Here is a 19,832-nt window from a genome sequence, read left to right as displayed (position 1 = left end):
CAGATCGCTTTGGGCACTATGGACATTTTAACAATATTAAGTCTTCCAATCCACAAACATGGAATGTCCTTCCATTTATTTGTGTCTTTGCTTTAATTTCTTACAGCATCGTAAAACCCTAAGTTTTTTTGTTTGTTTGTTTTAGCTCCACAGTGTTTGTTTTTATTAATTTATTTATTCATTTATTTTTGGCTGCATTGGGTCTTGGTTGATGCACGCCAGCTTTCTCTAGTTGCAGCGAGCAGGGGCTACTCTTTGTTGTGGTGCGCAGGCTTCTCACGCAGTGGCTTCTCTTGTTGCGGAGCACGGGCTCTAGGCGCGCGGGCTTCAGTAGTTGTGGTGCGTGGGCTCAGTAGCTCTGTGGCATGTGGGATCTTCCCAGACCAGGGCTTGAACCCGTGTCCCCTGCACTGGCAAGCAGATTCTTAACCACTGTGCCACCAGGGAAGTCCACCCCTAAGTTTTTAAAAGACCATTTTGCTTCTCAAGCAAATTCCTACTCACTTATCAAATAAAAAAATCTATTCACTGAATACAATCACTATCAGCCATACTAACTTACTCTACATAGCCCCCAAACAGGTAGCTAAACAAGGATATTAATAGAGTCTTATTTACAAGGGGTAAATAAGAAAATAGCAACAAGATCAAAATGATCAATCCCTAAACTTTAATAATTAAAAATAAAGCCATGAGGTAAATCATCTACACTGTAAATGTAGTATTAATGTAGTTACAGTAACTCCTCAGTCTTTATTCTAACATCTAAACATTGAACTGCCACTCCTACTTTCCTAACCCTTTGGTAGGCACTGTGGAATCAAAGTTAAATAAAATTAAAATATTTTCCATAAAGAGTTCAGCTAATTGTTCAGAGAATTGTTAATATGTGAAATAAACAGAAGAGAAAAAAGATCACATTCATAATAGTAACAACAAAGATTAAAGTACCTAAGAAAAAGTTTAACAAGTAAAGTGTAAGACATTGTATGGTATGAAATCTTAACACATTAATGAGCTACCGAAAAGAAGAGTTGAGCAAACAAAAAGATATACCATGTTTGTGGACAGAAGAGCCATCATCTTAAAGATTATTTTTCTCCAGGTTAATTCATGTAAGTAACTAGCAGGATTTGTTGTTTGTTTATGGAATAGACAAGTTGATCCTAAAATTCATATGGAAAAATATGCAAGAATAAACAAACAGGAACAGCTGGAGGAAAAAAACTTTTTAAATGAGTTCTAAGAAGGAGCTAGCACTACCAGATTATTACTCCATTACTAATACAGAGTGTTCCTAGTGTCTGATAGACATATTTACAACAGAAGTTCTGAAACAGACCCAGCCATATACAGGAACTTAATGCTTGATAAAGATGATAAATCAAACCAGATGTCGAGTAAATAAATGATATTAGGTAGCCATCTGAAAAAGTAAATAAAAGTGGTCCCATGACCTCACAGCAGAATAAATTTCAAATGGAGAAAATATTTAAATGTAAGAAAATGAAAAATAAAATATATAAGAAAACACATGATTTCCACTGCTAGCCAAGACAGCATAACAGGGACCAGATTTACCATTCCTCCTAAAAACAATTTTTTTTAAACAGACAAAATACATTAAATAATGTTTTTCAGGACTCTGGATATCAGGCAATGGAGGACAGTGATCCCCAAGACACAGTAAACAAAAAAAAAGGCGAGTCCTGCAATTACCCCAGCTTACAGCCACTGCACAGAGAGGGTAAACCAAGGCAGACCCCAGCAGACTCCATGTTGAGATGAAGCTGAATCCAGGGAAACCAAGCAGCAAAAGTTCATAGTACAGAGTACCAAAGAGAAGGAAGCTGCACAGAGAGGGAATCCTGGAGATTTGTAAAAACTCTCAAGTATTTGAGCGTACAGAACACGCATGTTAGGAAACCACTGGAGCCCATCTGAAAGGATTACAGCAAACAGTGTCTGGCATTCACACAGGCTGGGAGAGCACTTGTTTTCCAGGCCATTTTGTGAAAACTCCTAAGTTACAGGGCATTGGATAAGACTTGGGAAGGTCTTGCTTCAATAATGAATAATTAGCCCTCAAATGAATACTGATCCAGGCCCACCTAATAAATCATAAAAGCAAGAATTGAAAGTATGAAACTAGTAACTTAACTGCATCCCTGAACAAAACTCAAGAAGATTTATAAAAATACAAAAAAAGGGCTTCCCTGGTGGCGCAGTGGTTGAGAGTCCACCTGCCAGTGCAGGGGACATGGGTTCGCGCCCCGGTCTGGGAAGATCCCACATGCCACAGAGCGGCTGGGCCTGTGAGCCATGGCCACTGAGCCTGCGCGTCCGGAGCCTGTGCTCTGGAACGGGAGAGGCCACAACAGTGAGAGGCCCGCGTACAGCAAAAAAAAAAAAAAAATCCAGCATCCACTAAGGTAAAATTCAGCATTCAAAGATTGCCAGGCATGCAAGGAAGCAGAAAAGCATGACCCATTATGAAGAGACTACTCAGTGAATCAAAATAGACTCAGAACTGATGCACAAGTTAGAATTAGCAGAGAAAAACATTAAAAGTTATCATAACTGCATTCATATGTTCAGTTAGTAGATGAAAATATATGTCCACATAAAGTTATATATACACACATATAAGTTTAATGTGATCTAGTCATACAGTGGAATATTATTCAGCCATAAAAAGGAATGTAGTATGATACATGTTACAACATGGATGAACCTCAAACATTATGCTAAGTGAAAGAAACTACTCACAAAATATCAGTAATAGTATAATCCCATTTATATGAAATGTCCAAAATAGGAAATCTATAGTGACAGAAAGTAGATTAGTGGTTGCCCAGGGCTGGAATAGAAGAGAAGGTGAAGGGAATGGGGAGTAACTGCTATTAGGTACAAGGTTTCTTTCTTGGATAATGAAAACGTTCTAAAATTAGATTATAAGGATAGTTGCAAAACTCTGTAAATATACGATATATCCCCCCCAAAATACTATTTTTTAAATATTTAGTATTTCAATACTATATAAAATGTACTATTACAAAAAAATAAGCCACTGAAATGTACACTTTAAATGGGTGGATTATATGGTATGTGAATTACATCTCAAAGGGCTATTATTTTTTAAATAGAGTAAAAAAATGTAGACATCAAAGATATAAAAAACACCCAAATCGAGCTTTTCTAAAAATGAAAACCACAATCTGAGATGAAGAATACATTGGATTTGATTAATGGCTGATAAGAAAATATTAGTGAATTTGAAGGCATAGCAATAAACCTATCCAAACGAAAGTGAGTGAGAGAAGAAAAAAAGTCCAAAAAAACTGAAAAGACCATCTGTGAGCTCTTGGACAGCTTAAAATGGCCTAATATACAGGTAATTGTATATTAAGGAGGGGGAATGGGCAGAAAAAAAATTTAAAGAAATAATGGTTGAAAATTTCCTGAATTGATAAACTCTTTAAACCCACAGCTCCAAGAAATTCAAGTCCTGAGCACAATGTGAAGAAAAATATGCCATAATCAAATTCTCAAAGCCAGTGAGAAAGAGAAAATCTTAAAAGCAGCCAGAGGAAAAAGTACATATTACATACAGAGAAACAAAGATAAGGACATAAGATTTCTTGTAGGATCCAATGTAAGTGATAAGACAATAGAACAATGTCTTTACAAGTACAGAAAGAAAAAAGAAACATGCCAAACTCGAATTCCATAATAAGCAAGAACGTTTCAAAAATGAAGGCATTTTTAAACATTCAAAATGTTTTTTACCTTTTTTACAAAAAAGGTAAAAGAGACCCGACTATAAGAAATGTTAAAAAACAGAAACAAAACCAAAAAAACACCATCCTTGAGGCAGAAGGAAAATGGTACCTTTTGGAACTCTGGATCTACACAAAGGAATGAAGGACACTAGCAATGGTAACTACATGGGTAAATATATAAGGTTTTTCTCAATTATATCTCTTTAAAAGATGATTGCTTTAACAAAAGTAATAACAATATATTGGGTTGGCCAAAAAGTTCGTTCGGGTTTTGGTAGCATGTTATGGAAAAACCCAAACGAACTTTTTGGCCAACCCAATATTGTGGGGTTTATAATATATGATATGTGTGAGTAAAATGCTTAAAACAACAGCATACAAGCCAGGGCAGGAGAAATTAAACACATGAGAATTCCTTAATAGCTTTGTTGCGTTCAACTATGACTTAAAATCCAGAATCCATAAGAGGAATGATTAGCAGGTTCACCTACAAACTTTGCATGGCAAACACACGTCACAACCACAACTATAAGATAATCAAAAGGCAAATGACAAATAGAAAACACATTTGTAAATCATCACATAATAATTTCCCTAATAATATACACAGGGCTCCTGGAACCAATCCCCCACAGATACTGAGGGGCAACTGTATTTACCTATACAAAATATCAAGTTTATGGGAATTCCCTGGTGGTCCAGTGGTTAGGACTCCACACTTTCACTGCCAAGGGTCCGGGTTCAATCCCCGGTCAGGGAACTAAGATCCCACAAGCCTCGCAGCGTGGCCAAAAACAAAAAACAATACAAAACAAAAAAACAAAATATCAAGTTTAAAAAATTATAAAATGGTACTTTATGAGGGGACAAAGGGGAGGAAGAGAGGTTATTCTAAATAGCACTTATATTTACAACCTAGAGACCATGATAGGAATCCAATGCTTGGCTGGGGAGGGTCTACAACCTCTAAATATTTCTACCGATTTTATGGAAATTAATGTACATTTTCCTCAGGAGACGAGCCACAAGGAAATACATTATTATATAGGCATATAATAGAATAATATGCATCCAAAAGAGACACATATTTAGATACATACTTAGGACAATGAAAGATTCTGCTATAACATATGAAGTGGAAAAAAGTAATGATAAAATTACTCAGTGTTTATCTTATTAATATAAAAATACATCTCTCTATAGAGATATCTATGTATACAAATATATACTGAACAATCTAAAAGGCTAACTGTGGTACTCATTAATGCTGTTCACCTAACAGGCACATTCCTGCCCCTCTGTGGTTGGGTGGGACCACACGGTTAATTCTGGCCAATGAATTATGATGAAAATGAGCATTTAATTGTTGATCAAGACCCTCCACAGCATTCTTTTCCCCTCTGGCACAAGGACCAGCAATATTAGAGACCATTGCTGCTTATAAGCCTAGGTTCCCAAACAATTACAGGAAGCAGAAACCCCTGCCAACCCACAGTGGCTATGAAACAGAAACAAGAATTAAATCTTTATTTTAAACTGCTGAGATTGGGAGGGGGCTTGCTATTACAGTATAACCAAGCCTAAACTAACTGATAGAGAAAACACCCTTGCTAGTAGGTAGCATCACTGATCTTTTTCTTTTCTTTATGTGTTGTCTTTTTAAAAAATAATGAGCACCTATATCTTAGAAACTTTATTTGGAGGTGAAGGACAGACACAGGTTTTAGCACGGGCCTTAGCATGGAGCATACACTAACCCAGAGGCTATTATCATCACATCTTAATCTAGAGCATCTTGAAAGCATGGCCCACTAGGATCCTCCAGCTCACTTTATTCCAGTTCTGGGCTCAATGAGCAAACTAAGAGCAGTGAAAAAAAAGCAAGGTAGAGATCAGTGGGAATAATGGACCATAATTTGCATGAAAGGATACAAACACACAGACATCTGTATACACATATATACATATATTTATAAATACATAGAAAACCTCTGGTAAGACACAAGAGGTCAGCTTTGTCAATTGATCCTGAAGAGGGGAAATAGGCAGCTAGGTGACAGGTGAAAGTGGGAATCTTACTCTGTGCTGTTTACTCTTTTGTATCTTTTAAATTGTGAACCATGTGCATGTATTATCTATTCAAAAACTAAAGAAAAGAAAAAACATAAAAGAAAAACAAGCAACTCTAGTTGAAGAGTATACTGAGTGTTGTTTAGTGGGCCATATTTCAAAAACAGAAAGTCTAATAAAGGGGCTTGCATGGACCAATGATAAACGTGTCAGGAACCCAGGATCAGGAATGCACCTCAAGAACATGGAACAGGATTATAGGGCAGGAAACATCACCAGCACTAGTTTTTCTAATAAGTTCTAAAAGCTGCCCACTCATATTTAGGAAAATGATGAAAAACTATTTCTAATGTCTCCAAAGTCAAGGCTTTTATTACTGAATCTTGATGCCCTGTGAAAGCTTCAGCATTGTTAAAGTCTACCTCTCACAAGATAAGCAGTATGACTATTTTCCCCCTCTGTTAAAATAGACTGAATTATTGTTTCTAAAGAAAAATGAAAAGGGACTATGCAAAGTTTTAATAATACGGGAAAAGCATCCAAAAGGCAGGAAAATAACTCTTATTTACACAAGGTAAACTGTGATTTCCCTACTTTGTGTAACACTTTGTACACGCATATGATACATTGATTATAAACTCTTGAGCAATTATATCAGTAGATTTATTTATCTTGAACCACTCACAAGAGTACCTAATGCTTGTTATCTGGCCTTATTGGAAATAAATGACATAAGGTGGCTGACTTCACATGTATGCATAAACTCCATTTAGCTGGGGGTGAGGAGTTCTTGGAAATGGTACTTGCACGGAATCCAGAGTGTCCAAGGAGATCAGTCCTGGCATTCTACATTGGCAATGGCTCAGCTCCTTCCAGTCACTTCACATTCACTGAAGTCAGGATTGTCTCTGGCCATAATTCTTCTAGATGCTAATCACAACTGTTAGTTAAATCTCCAAGCTACAGTGATATTTATAAAGCCTTTCATAAAAATCAAAGAACTTCCAACTATCCTTAACTGCACACAGATCTTTACCTAGTTTCCTTAAACAATTCCTTGCAAATGGTTCATTAAGCTCACATCATAAACATCCAGCTTAGTACTCTCCCACTGGTTCTTTCTAACAAACCCGCCCTGTCACATGTGTGCCTTTTCCTAACATTTACTATCAAAACTGCCTCACCAGGACACAGCACAGTGACAATAACACACTCAACTTGGGATAATGGTTGAGGGCTAAATAGCTAAAAAAAACACTAATAGCACTAAGAGCCCACAGAAAAAATTTAACCATACTATGACTGACTGCAGGAGTCCGCTCCCCACCCTCCCCGTCTCAGCACACAGACCACGTATACCAATATTTCTTTCAGGACTTTCTCCCACCTGCAGAGCCCATTTGGGCTGCCCTCACAGCACTTCAAAATTATCACTCACCCTCTGAGTTACTAGCGTACAAATATCCCAGCCCCCTTCCATCCTCACTTGTTCTACACTGGCTCCCAGATTTCCCCTGTGGGATCAAACTACAGCTGCCACAGTAAGTAACTTGCTCGCTAATGAGCGGTCTATGGCCTGCACCTCCTGATCCTCTCACTTACCTACTTCACTTTGAGAGTTGCCTGGGACCATCTCCTAAAGAAAGTACTTGCCTTGGAATCCTTGACTCAGTCTGTTCTGGGGGAATTCGAAACAAGATATTGACTGCAGTTTTATATATGCCTATTTATTCTTAGTAAAGTGTTTTGAAGACAATATAATTACAACAAAGCAGCACTGCATATGGTTATGTTAAATGGGGTGTGTAAAAGCTACACAAAAGAAATTGGCATTATTTAAAAATTGCTTCTGTGGCATAAAACAAAATTTATTAATCCTTTTCATAAATCTCTATATTAGAATAATACTTGTTTTCTGAAATCATTTTAAAATACAGTCCTTAATCCAAAGCATGGATTTTTTTTAAAAATCCAAGTTTATTGCTTAGCCTTTGGAATAGCCAACCTTTTTATTTTGGAAATTCGCAAAAGTGTTCCACAAGAAAAAAAAATTCCTTTAGCACTGTGCCTAGAAATTATTGTCTTCTGAATCCACAAATTTAGCCTCTAAAAATGTATTTGTTCAAAATAATCTGAATAAGTCCTATTAAATAAAGAATGTTTTAAGGTTTATCTTCCTTTTCCTGCCCTCTTGAGTAAGAGAGATTTCATAAATAAAGTATTTTTCCATTTTGGAGCAAAGTTATTATTTAATTCAGGTTAACTGCTGAATACAAGAGCAGGACAGGTCAGGGAGGGGGGGTACCCCATGCTGGGATAGAGTCTATCCCCAATCCCAGCAATCACCCTACACACATACAAATGTCGCCACAGTAGTAGCAATGGTATTATCAGGAGGAAGGAGAAAGCAGAGACTACTGTGTGTTACTATGATCAAGAACAGTTCCTGCTGGTTCTGCAGGGGAATATAAGAGAATCTTTTAAAACATAGCTCAAGCCTCCTTTCCAAGGATCACATTCATTCAGAGGCATCTATCTTTGAGTGTCCATGACATTCACAGATAAGTTCCTCTATGTGATACAGAAGATATATAGATATCACCCAGTTCCATGTACTAGTGTCACTTCCCAGAGATCCGGGGTCAACTATGAAATCTCTGTTGCAGCTCTTGCAGCACCCATTGCAAGGATGAGACTATAATACGCACTCAAACATATCCTGAGTGGATTTTTACTTCAAGCCCTTTTAGTCACAATAGTTTAAAATTAGAATATAATAGTGGAGTTAAAATCCCAACCTCAGTTGTGTTTGCTAGCTAAATTCTAAGCTTTTTTGACAGTACACTGTCAAAAAGGAAATAAATGAATGTTAAGATGCTTGTTTCATGTATTAGGTGCTTCCAAAAAGCTATCTAATGACAGCAGAACAATAAAAAATTCTAAGAGTAGATTGAGAACAGCTCCCCAAAATGTAAAACCATAATGTTAATTCTGCTACACATTCGTGTCAAAGCAATTCTTCCTCAGCACCTATAAAAGAATGTGAAAATCAGAATGCTTTTCAGTTTAAAAGTCACACATACCAAATATAGTTCTTAAAATATTTAGCCATCTTTAGTGCCTCCAATTTAAGAAGCAATACTCAACTTAAAAGGTGCTCTATAATTACTTCTTACCAATAAATAAGGTATTCTTAAAAATAAAACAAAGTATCTCATTTTAAGTTATGTCCTGTGGGGTACTTCGACATTCAAATTAGTGATACAGAATTAATTGGAATTCAGACCTTTCATTTGGCTCTGTGTTAGTAGAGATATAGTTTTCAGGATATTATTAACTGTATGCATATATTCATATCATACATATATATGATTAGTTATATACCAAAATGAAGTTTTCTCATCTTTTAAAGGTTAAAACATACACACACACACACACACACACACACATACACACACGAGAAAGACACCATAAGACAGATCATTTTGACCACATATTGAAAAAAATAATTCACTTTGTGTAGGAATTATCAAGTAACATTTCCATCACAAATTTCTCTCAAACTGACACTGTTTAAATTAAGAGAGCAAAATTACATAATGACTGATTCCTTCACTGCCTGTCTTCATTGAGATGATGACTTAAGAGTGTATGCCTTCTCAGGGCTTCCCTGGTGGCACGGTGGTTGAGAGTCTGCCTGCCAATGCAGGGGACACGGGTTCGTGCCCCGGTCCGGGAAGATCCCACATGCCGCGGAGCGGCTGGGCCCGTGAGCCATGGCCGCTGAGCCTGCGAGTCCGGAGCCTGTGCTCCGCGACGGGAGAGGCCACGACAGTGAGAGGCCCACGTACCACAAAAAAAAAAAAAAAAAAAAAGAGTGTATGCCTTCTCAATCTTTCAGTGATAATGAGCTGTTGTTATTAAATCTTCATATCCCCTCCTCCCTTCCTCAGTAATACTTGGCCCACTGCCTTGTTCAAAGTAGTTGCTCAGTAAATATTTGTTGAATAAATTCCATAGCACAATTCATACGAATACAAATGAGGATAAATGAGCAAAATGCAGAGAATGATTCAGCTGAGATGGTCCTAAAATAGAGGACTTTGCAGAATTCATAATCTGTAATGATATTATAGCATTACGGATTGGGTATAAAAAGATCAATGTCATAAATTGCATAGCAGTGCCAAGAAAGTAATTTTATTGTCAAATTAGAACTTGAAGGAACAACAAATATCACTGACATCAGGAACAAGATGTTTTTCTCTTTTGTGAAAAGTGCACTGTCGACCAAATTTTAATGGTATAAAAGTAAACTACCTGAGAAATGAAATCAATATGCGATATTATGCAATTAGAATGAATTTACCCTGCCTAGCTTCCTCAGCTTTTCAGACTCAAAGACAATGAGACCAAACCTTTGAACTGACTGGTGAATAAAGGACTCTTAAGAGAATTGCTCCTCTAGAATATAAATGATACTAAGAATTAAAGGAGCTGAATAAAAGATGAAGAGGATAAAGTCAGAAAATTTTCAATTGAAAATAACAAGTATATGGGGCCATTCAGATTTGTTCTTTTGGTAAATGGCCTTGGTTGAGGAACCTGAAAATCAAAGGGAATCAGAATATTAAAATATATATATATATATATATTTTTTTAAATAGGATACAAAAGAACTCCCCTGTTCCCAAAGTTCAGGTTGGCATTTCATGAGATTTCCCTCTTACCAAACACAGTAAGTGAGATATATGCCTGTCCACTAGGCAAAGAAATGCCTAGAAATAACTAAAGTAACCTGGGGGGGAAAAAATCAAGAACAGCTGTCATAACAACACATTCTAAGTATCCTTTCGGCAAGCGCTTACAAAAGTGAGATTTAATTAAAATAACAATTTAGTATTACCAAAAATATCCACCATCCAAAACATAGCATTCATAATTAACCCCATAAAATATCACAGAAACTACTTCCAGCATTACCTGTACACAGACCCAACAGAACTTTTCATATAAAGACAGATTTCAACTTAAGTCGTAAACATATGAAAGATACTCTACAGTTATAGAAAACTAAAACTGCTACCTAAGACTAAAATTAAGACAAGCAAACAGGAAGAGACGGAACCAAGAATCACAACTAACAGATTAAATCTACAGTTTTAAAATCATCAAAGAACTGCAAAGTAGAGTCAATGATCTGAATACCTTTGTTGGAGCAGTATCCATGAAAAGCTATAGAAAAAAAGAGAGAGAGAGAAGGGCGTAAAACTTTCAAATAAACTAGAGAATTCAGATGAGATGTACAAATTCCGGTTAAATAACCTTGTGTTTCAGAAGTTAAAATCAATTTTATTTTGGAAATTGTTTTCTAAGGTAATCCCTGGCTAATATGGTAGTCAGCACTTCTACAAATTAAGTGACTAACCAACCTTGGAAGCTAAAAATCACAAAATGTAAAGAAACAGTATTTGAAAATTGGTTAGCTCCTGCTGCACCACTTTCTTTGTCTCCATACAATCTCTCCACTTTTGGCCCAGAGTAACCCCTGGACCTACTTACCTCACTCATAATGGTACCTGACCTAAGTGAGGACTGGCTTTTAAATACTCAGATAAACCAATCTACCCATGTTTTCATTTCTTTTTAAAGACAATTATAAAAGTAATTTTAATGTGAAGGACCTTAAAGGACTTACTAAGATTAAAATAAAAATATTCTGTAGCTACGATGGGAAGAAAAACAAAATAGTGGCTACTAAAATTATTTTTTCCCAGTATGATAAAAAAAATAGATTTAAAGATAGCATTTCTTATTTATCTTATTTTCTAACTCCCACCCCTTCCAAATATAATTGGGTCTCTGTGCCACACATTAAACATTAGAAAGGCCTATTGAAAGGTAATTTGTTTTACCCAAAACAAACACCTTGTCTGCCAATAATATGCACCACCAGTATCAAAGCTTTTGGATCTGTGAAATACTCTTTTAAAACGGATGTACTAGGGCACAGTCATGCTTTAAGTTAGCCACTCTGAAAAATTTATATTTTATCAGTAAATAACTTAACACACTTTTTAAAAATAACCTTCTACCTGAGGCTCTCCCATGAGGACTTTGCATTTTTATGAAGAACCACCCCCCATAAACTTAGCTGCAATTTAATAGTAGGCAACATACAAACTCTTCAGTATAATAAAAGCATGTAACAATAGCCTCCGAAGAGTTTTGGTTTATTCTTCCCCTTACAAGAAATCTTTAAAGTGAAACTGTAACGTTTTTCCCAAGGCGGAAAAGATTATCAACACGGCGCCAAACCTCCTCCACGTCTCCGACAAATACTGAGCCAGCCTCATCTGCAGCGTTTCTGCCCTGAAGATTACATTCAGAAGCAAGGAGAGGAACACACTGCATTTTCACTGTTTTGATTCACCGAACCTTTTGTGCAAGTACACGTATGGGAGAAATGTTTGCTTCTGAGCCTGAAACCCTCCCAACCATGATGACTGTCTCAGTGTGCCCTCTGTACGCCCCCGGCCTTGCCCACTGCTGGCACACTTGTAATACCAGAGACCATTTATGGAGCCCCGGTTGTCAGCGAGGCACCAAGCCAGGCACTTAACATGCATCCCCTTCATTTCATCCTCCCAACAACTCTGCAGACTTTTTATTTTTTAAACAGATGAGAGACTCCAGGCTCCAAAAGGTTATTAAATCTGGCTGTGTTCAGTCCCTGTGTGGGGAGACACCAGCTTTCCCTGGTGTCCTCGAGCCTAACTACCAGAATTAGCTCTTCAAAAACTCTACCATCGAAGTTTTTCTTCCCCAAAGATGTCAACCAAGATATGGTTCCTCTTCAGGCTAGTGCTCCTTAAAAACCCTCCAAGTTTTATTTTCTCAAATAAAGCAGAGAACATAACCTCCATGAGAGCAGGGACTATCTCCCAGCAGTGACCTATTTTATGCACTTGAAGGGGGAAAAAAAAAGGCTGGCAGAACAGATATTCATTGCATGTTTGCTGAAGGAATGAAATATCTGGAAGATCAGGGGTGTAATCATGGCCAACTTGGAAAAGAGCATGAGCTCTGAAAGACCTGAATTGTGTACTTATTTGCTCATTTTTCCAAATTCACTAGATAATTATTCATCTCTCTAAATTCAACTTCATAGATACTACTTATGGAGCATCTACTATGACATCATCTACTAACCGAAGTAGCAAAGGACTAACTAGCAGATGTTCAAGAAATCATTTATGTATAACTGTGAAGCAGCTTTATCTGTCAGAAAGAATAAAAGGCAGGTGATCATGACTTTCCCAAAAAGAAACTGCATTAATTTGCAGTTTGCAAATTTGCAAACTTATTTTACAAACTTGCAAAATTACTTATCTCTGGTCTTGGCTTCTTCACAGGGAAAAATGGACAACTGTGAAATTCCTAGGGGATTTCTTAAAATTCTTTCAAAACATACCAGGTCCATCAATTCAGAGTTCCCCAGAGACTATCTCAGAAATTTCCAAGAAATGTCATTGGTATGTGCCAGTGCCTTCCTCCCATCCTAAAAATCCACAAAGTGGTTTCATTCCAGCTCTCCCCAACCCCAACAAAATTTGGAGAAATTCATTCCCATTCTCAGGCACAGTGCAGTTAATTTGTTCTGTCAACTCCTGGCATTACTACCATCTCTGTGGGACTTCGCTGGTGCTCCAGTGGTTAAGACTCCGCACTCCCAATGCAGGGGGCCCAGGTTCAATCCCTGGTCAGGGAACAAGATCCCACATGCCTCAGTGAGGATCCCACATGCCGCAACTAAGCCCAGTGCAGCTAAATAAATAAAGAAATATTTAAAAAAAAAAAACTATCACTGTAACCCAGTTATTCCACCTCCCCTTCATCTTTATGCCCAAACACTCTTTATGTGGCAGCAACACTGAAACTGTGTTAAGTTTTTGCCTTTTTATTGGTGCCTAAGGAATGAGACTCAAAGCAGATGACTAACATGATACCATCAGAAGTAAAGATGTTGAAGAATTAAGCAAGCACATAAATCAAGAAAGTAAATTCACATTACGCAGAGAGTAAGTATAGACATAAGTCATAAGTAAGAAGAAAAGTGAACACTACAGACTTTGATGAGTTTCAGTGACTGAAACTCAATAATCTACTACATGAAACTGTTGAAGAAAAATTAATTTATTTCCTCCTTGAATCAGTGCCCCAGGTTAACAGCATTCCTTTTCTATCAAGAAAAATATATTTCTATCACTGCAAACAATGAACATGCATGACTAGTTTACATAGTAAGCATTCAAAAAATACTTCAATTAATGAATAAATTTTCCCTGTCTAATGATGTCTAGCGTGATTTTTAAAATGCTAAAAAGAAGTGGGGAGGAGTAGTGCTGTATCTGTTTAATTTTATTTGATGAGTATCCAATACACACCATTAATCAATGCTTTTAAATAACAATGCTGACCTCAATTAGAGCTTCTCCAATAAAATTATTTACTGTTATAATACAGACACTCTTTAAAAGGTAGAATATAATGGCAGACACTGAAAAAAAGTATTTTTCAATTTACGACAAACCACCAAGAATATTTTTTAAGCCAGCAGTTATTGACAATTTTTGTTACTAGTCAGAAATTTAAAAAACAAAAAAAAGTAAAATAAATTGAACTTCTGTACCAACTATTAAATCCTATAAATTATCAAACACAGATTATGCAGTAATGTTATAGCCTTTAATTTTTTTTCTATATTAATAAAGAGGAAAGTAAAATGTGCAATCTCATTCACAGAGGGCTCTATTTAAGGGACAGGAATGTAGAGAGATCAAAAAGATTCAGACTTCTGGCCGCAAGGAGGTTCATAGGAAAATCAAAAACCTGACTGTGGGGAATTTCCTGGTGGTCCAGTGGTTAGGAATCGGCTCTTTCATTGCCAAGGGCCCAGGTTGGGGAACTAAGATCCCACAAGCCGCATGGCCAAAAAAAACCCCCAAAACCAACCAAACAACAACAAAACTTGACTGTGTCCAACATTTTTTCCCTTGGTATTTCTCCCATCTAGATACCTAGTTCCAAATCCAACTGAAAGCCCTCCTCGTTTCCCTTCTTCCCCCTGCTTCCTGACTGATAAACTCATTAGGATCTTATCTTTACTCAGTTATCTCTTTAGCATTAACATATACAGTCTATACTGTATTTATAACCTTTCTTTCACATGGTGCACTAGAACTGCGCCAGGAATACAGGTAAAATTCCATGTCATTGCATATGGCAAGAACTGAATGAATGGTCAATGAGAGGTTGATGGGGTCTGCTTAGGAATAAAACCTGGGTCAGTCTGCTCCTAGTAAGAGTAGTGTCCAGTATATCGGGGTGGCAGGATAGACAATAAATAATGACCACATAACAAAAGAGGGAGGAACAAAAATAGGAATTAAGCCTCCTATGTTAAACGTACACACATGAAATACCCTGGGATCTATGGGAATTCAACCTATAGATAAAATAGACTGTAATAAAAATGTGAAGGGACTAAAGTTTTTTTAAAAAAAAAAGTAATGTATTTAAAGGTAGAGTGGGCAGAAGTAATAATGTTTACAAACCAACCCCACTGGGAAAGAATCTTCACAATTCTATAACAAGTGTTGGTGAGGATGTGGAATAATCCATACATTGCTAGTAAGAATGCTGGTGGTACAGCTGCTTTGGAAAAAAGCTTGGCAGTTACCATGTGATCCAGCAGTTCTACTCCTAGGTATATACCCAAAGGAATTCTACTCCTTAGTATATACCCAAAAACTTGTACGTGAACGTTCATAGCAGCATTATTCATAATTGCCCGAAAAGTCCACTCACAAATGGATAAACCTATATATACTTTGACCTGGCCTCTTCATTTCAAGTTTACACAGTCACACATGTAGGTAGACATGTACACTGATGCTACTGCAGCCATTTGCAGTAGGGATTGGAAAACCCCCAAATAACCATTTATTTATTAGCATTAAATAAATCACAATTCAGCCATACAATGCAACAACATGCAGCCATTAAAAAGAGGACCACTCTTACAGGTATGGCACAATTTGTAGAAACTTGAATATGAGTAGAAAACTGAAGGGAAAGAAAATATTACCAGGCGAGGGGGACTAACTATATTTATATATCTCCTTTAGTAATGTTTGATATTAAAAATGTGCATGCACTGCTTTTAGAAAGCAATAACTGAGGGAAAAACAAGTTGGGAAGGATGGTACCAGGTTGCCATTTGCTGAGGATGAGGCCTCAAGCGTTTCCTACAAGCCCAGTAAAAAGAAATCCCCACCTTGCATCCAAAGTTACTTTGTCTTGTATATCATACCCAATCAAACTGATTAAGTATCATTATTCCCAGGAATACAAGACTGTCACTAAGGGACATCTGGAGAAATCGTAGGGGAAGTTGATTTCCTTAACTCCCCTGGAGTGAGCTTACACTGAGATTGGAGCCTTCCATTATCTGGGCTTGTCATCTAAATAAGAGTATTATTTTATATAGTGCACCAACTATTTTCTCAATATTCTGCTTGGTGATGTTTTCTGAAATTAATTCATTGATCACTACCTCAGGAAAGCCAGCCACATTGCATCTTTTATTCCATAAAGAAGGAAGATTTACCCCAATGACTTTGCTGTCAGACTCTTCCTTTTCGATTGGAGACAATGTCTCCAATAGGGAACTGTCTAAACAAGTCATAAACCATACACATATATATAAACAAGTCATAAAACATATACACATATACATTTAAATCCACATATACCATTTTATGGTTTTATACTTTTAAACCAATCTATTTTGGCAGAAGCAGTAATTAAAGCCAAATGAGGCAGTTCTGCATGTACTAATACAGAACAATCTTTCTGCTAAGAAATACTGTGAAAACAATGTGCAAAACAACGTATTGTATGCTGCCGTGCTTGCGTACGTGTAACAATGCAGTCTAGTTCTGTAAGGATTCACAAGAAACTAGGAACATAAGTTGCCTCTGGGGAAAAACACCCGGTGGCTGAGACCAACTTTTCACTATATATAATACTCCTCTTTACCTTTGTAATTAAGAGTTCTGTACCAAGTAAGTGTATTACTTGCCCCCAAATTAAATGCTATTCAACAAGGTCCTTCGAAGAAGTATACATAACAAGGCATAAGGCCGTGTGGGTCCTGCACCCGCGGCCCTCCTCTGCGGGGCCATCTCCCCGGGAAGCGCACAACGTGGTGGGACCTGGTCTCAGCCTCAGCAAGTGGGCTTCACCTCCTAAAGCGCCAGGCGCTACGGTGGACCTGGGCAGGTGCCAGCCGGAGACAGGTACTTAAGGCAACCCCTTCCTGCCTACCTCCTCTGTCGCCAAGGTCCATCCACTCAACGCCGAGATGCCTTCCGCTCTACTCTCAACTTTCTGTGAAATGGACCTTAGTTTCAAAACAACCGTCCATCGACCTAGAAAGTAATTTCTACTAAATTTCTGTGTTTGAGCACCTTCTTAATCAATGTTCTGACCACTCCAGCATACCTGGTTTATCAATGGGCGGGAAACAGTTTATAAAAATCCAACACACCGAGGTTTACACACTCTGAGCCACAGAAAACAGACTGAAAAGTCCCTCAAAATTGTAGACAAAGCGTTTCCACAAACATCATCTCATTTAATGCCTTCACACGCTTCAGTGTCAATCCTGGCAAACCCAACGGCTCCCAAATTGGATTTATAAAGTCTTCAAGAATTGTAGAATCGGCACTAATAATAAAGCAGTTATCAAACGACTGCTTTTCTACCTGTGATTTCTCAAAAGTGACAACTCTGGGCATTCATCAAGCTGACCGGTTCAAATGCCATCTAAGTGACATTCCAGAAGCAAGGCAGGGGAATAATCCCTAGGAGGTCTGGGGCGTGCTCGTACGCGCGCTGGGGAGGGGGTGAGTGCAATGAGGACCAGGGCAAGGATCTGGCTTCCGCGCCGGGCCGGGGAACGCCGCCCCAGGCGGGAGGGACTCCATTTCCCACAGAGCAGCGGAGGTTTGGCAAACGCCAGATAAACACTGCAGCTCCCGCGCCGGCGTGTTCAGCGCGCTCGGGGAATCCTTTGGAGTGAATCGGAGGTTCATACTCCTTAAGGGCCAACCGAGCTTGCAACCCGGGAGGCGGTATCAACTCGAATTTAGGAAAATCCCGAGGCGCCGAGCAGACGCCCGCAATTTAGAAAGGTGACCCCTGGGGCCATCTTGCTGGGGTAGGAGGGTGCAAAACGGATAAAGTTACAGCTTGCAACAAACGCAGAAGAAAACTCGGGGTAAACTCGGGGTGGGGGGGCGCTCCCAGGGCCCGGATCCTGAAGGGGGTGTGGCCGGCTCGGGCTTTTATGGGGGTGGGGGTGGAGGCGTGTCAGTCTGGCCCGGGGAGGCGCCTCTACTGCCCCGGGTGGGTGGGCTAGGACCCCCGCGCCGGGTGCCGCGTGTCCGGGGTGCCCCGCCATGCGATCGCTCGCCGGCTCACCGGTGATGTCCAGGTATAGGTCGTCCTGTCGGTCCAGGTGGTGCAGTTCCTGCGACGTGGAGCTGCGGCTCTTCTTCACTCCCGGCGAGGACGACGAGCACCGCCGCGAGCAGGGGGGCGCGGCGGCCCAGCTCGGCCGCCGCTCGCTCTTCCGCTTCATGGAGGCGGCCGCAGCCCGTCAGGGGACCACGACCATGGCCTCGCGCGCTCGCTAGCCCGCCGAAGACCCCGCTGGCCCCGCGCGCGGGCGCTCAGGGCTGCGGGCGCGGAGCGGCGCTGCGCCGACTGCAGGCGCCGGCGGAGCCCGGCGGGAGGTGGCCGCGCAGGAGCCGGAGGAGGGGCCTGGCCCACCGCGGCTGTCCCGCTCCTTCCTGCGGCCGCCGCAGGACCCGCGCCACAGCCCTCGCTACAGCGCCTCCTGCCGCTGCCGGCGACCCCCAGCCCGCCCCCAGGTGCCAGCAGCCCGCTGGTGCGGCAGAGGCGACGGTGCTGCCGCCGGCGGCTGGGGCTGCCTAGAGTAACCGTGCGCGCCCACCGCAGCCACGGACGCTACCACCGAGGAGCCCGAGCACAGCGGGCCGCGGCTCCTGGGGACTCCAGGAGGGTTGATCCAAGAAGCTTCATTCACAAAAAAGGGCCCACAACCCTCCTCGGGGCCCGCAGACTGAGGCCTTTCATTGGTCAGTGAGGCGTGACGTCACAGAGACAGAGCTTTTCTACAGGCAGGTAGCCGGTGACGCCATAAAGAAAAGTCTGAGTGATTCCGCCAATCAAAGATAAAAGTGTGCTCGCCACCCTATGCAAACCCCCCAACTTTTCTGTTTCTTCTGTGTTCCCCTAGTGCCAAGACCCCAGCTCACAACTTCATTTAGTGAGTCACCAAAGCTTTACACAGCCCCACCCTAGTAACTTAACTCCAGTTCTTTGGCCTGTATATTTTTTAAAGTATTTCTTCGTTTTCCCTGTAATAGCACCAAGTGAAAGGGACTCTTGCCATGGCTGCTGGCTTGGAAGAATATGGACTTCTTAAATTGTCTGCTGTTATATAGACTTAAGGTAGTGTTGATGTCAGAACTTAGGAACTATCTAAATCAGCTACGGTCTTTTTATTGACCTATGCTCAGGATTCAAATAGACCAAGCAAGGGCTTCTTAAGGAGTCAATAAAACTACCGTGGAAATACGATATACTGTAAAGGTTTGCACCTCGAAGTTCTTCATCTCGGAATCCTGTGCCCGAATTGACTCAGTAGTTTTATACACCAGTTACTATGTATTTCTTACCTAAGGTATCGACAGGTCCAATTATTGAAATATTGAAGCAAGTGGCGAATTTAATCCTTTAACTTTTATCTTGCAAACTGTATAATCATATTTTTCTTTCTTTTTTTTCTACTGGGTTAAAATAATGCCTGATCTTTCTAGAACTTCA

At 39.7% G+C, this 19,832-nt stretch overlaps 1 protein-coding gene across 2 annotated transcripts in view; it reads right to left on the bottom strand.

The window, feature by feature from the left end:
* Positions 1-18,998, bottom strand: part of CDC14B (cell division cycle 14B) — a 101,461-nt gene extending 82,463 nt beyond the window's left edge. Inside the window, exon 1 of one of the 2 annotated variants that reach the window (XM_081236961.1) lies at positions 18,402-18,998. In XM_081236961.1, coding sequence (XP_081093087.1) covers positions 18,402-18,561 — 160 coding nt within the window. In that variant the 5' untranslated portion in view covers positions 18,562-18,998. The remainder of the gene's footprint in view (positions 1-18,401) is intronic. The other variant, XM_081236960.1, reaches the window with a different exon arrangement.
* Positions 18,999-19,832: the final 834 nt, after the last annotated feature.

This window comes from Mesoplodon bidens (genome assembly GCF_964165515.1).
Source record: "Mesoplodon bidens genome assembly, chromosome: 6".
NCBI lineage: Eukaryota > Metazoa > Chordata > Mammalia > Artiodactyla > Ziphiidae > Mesoplodon > Mesoplodon bidens.
This window is presented reverse-complemented; position numbering and strand designations above follow the sequence as displayed.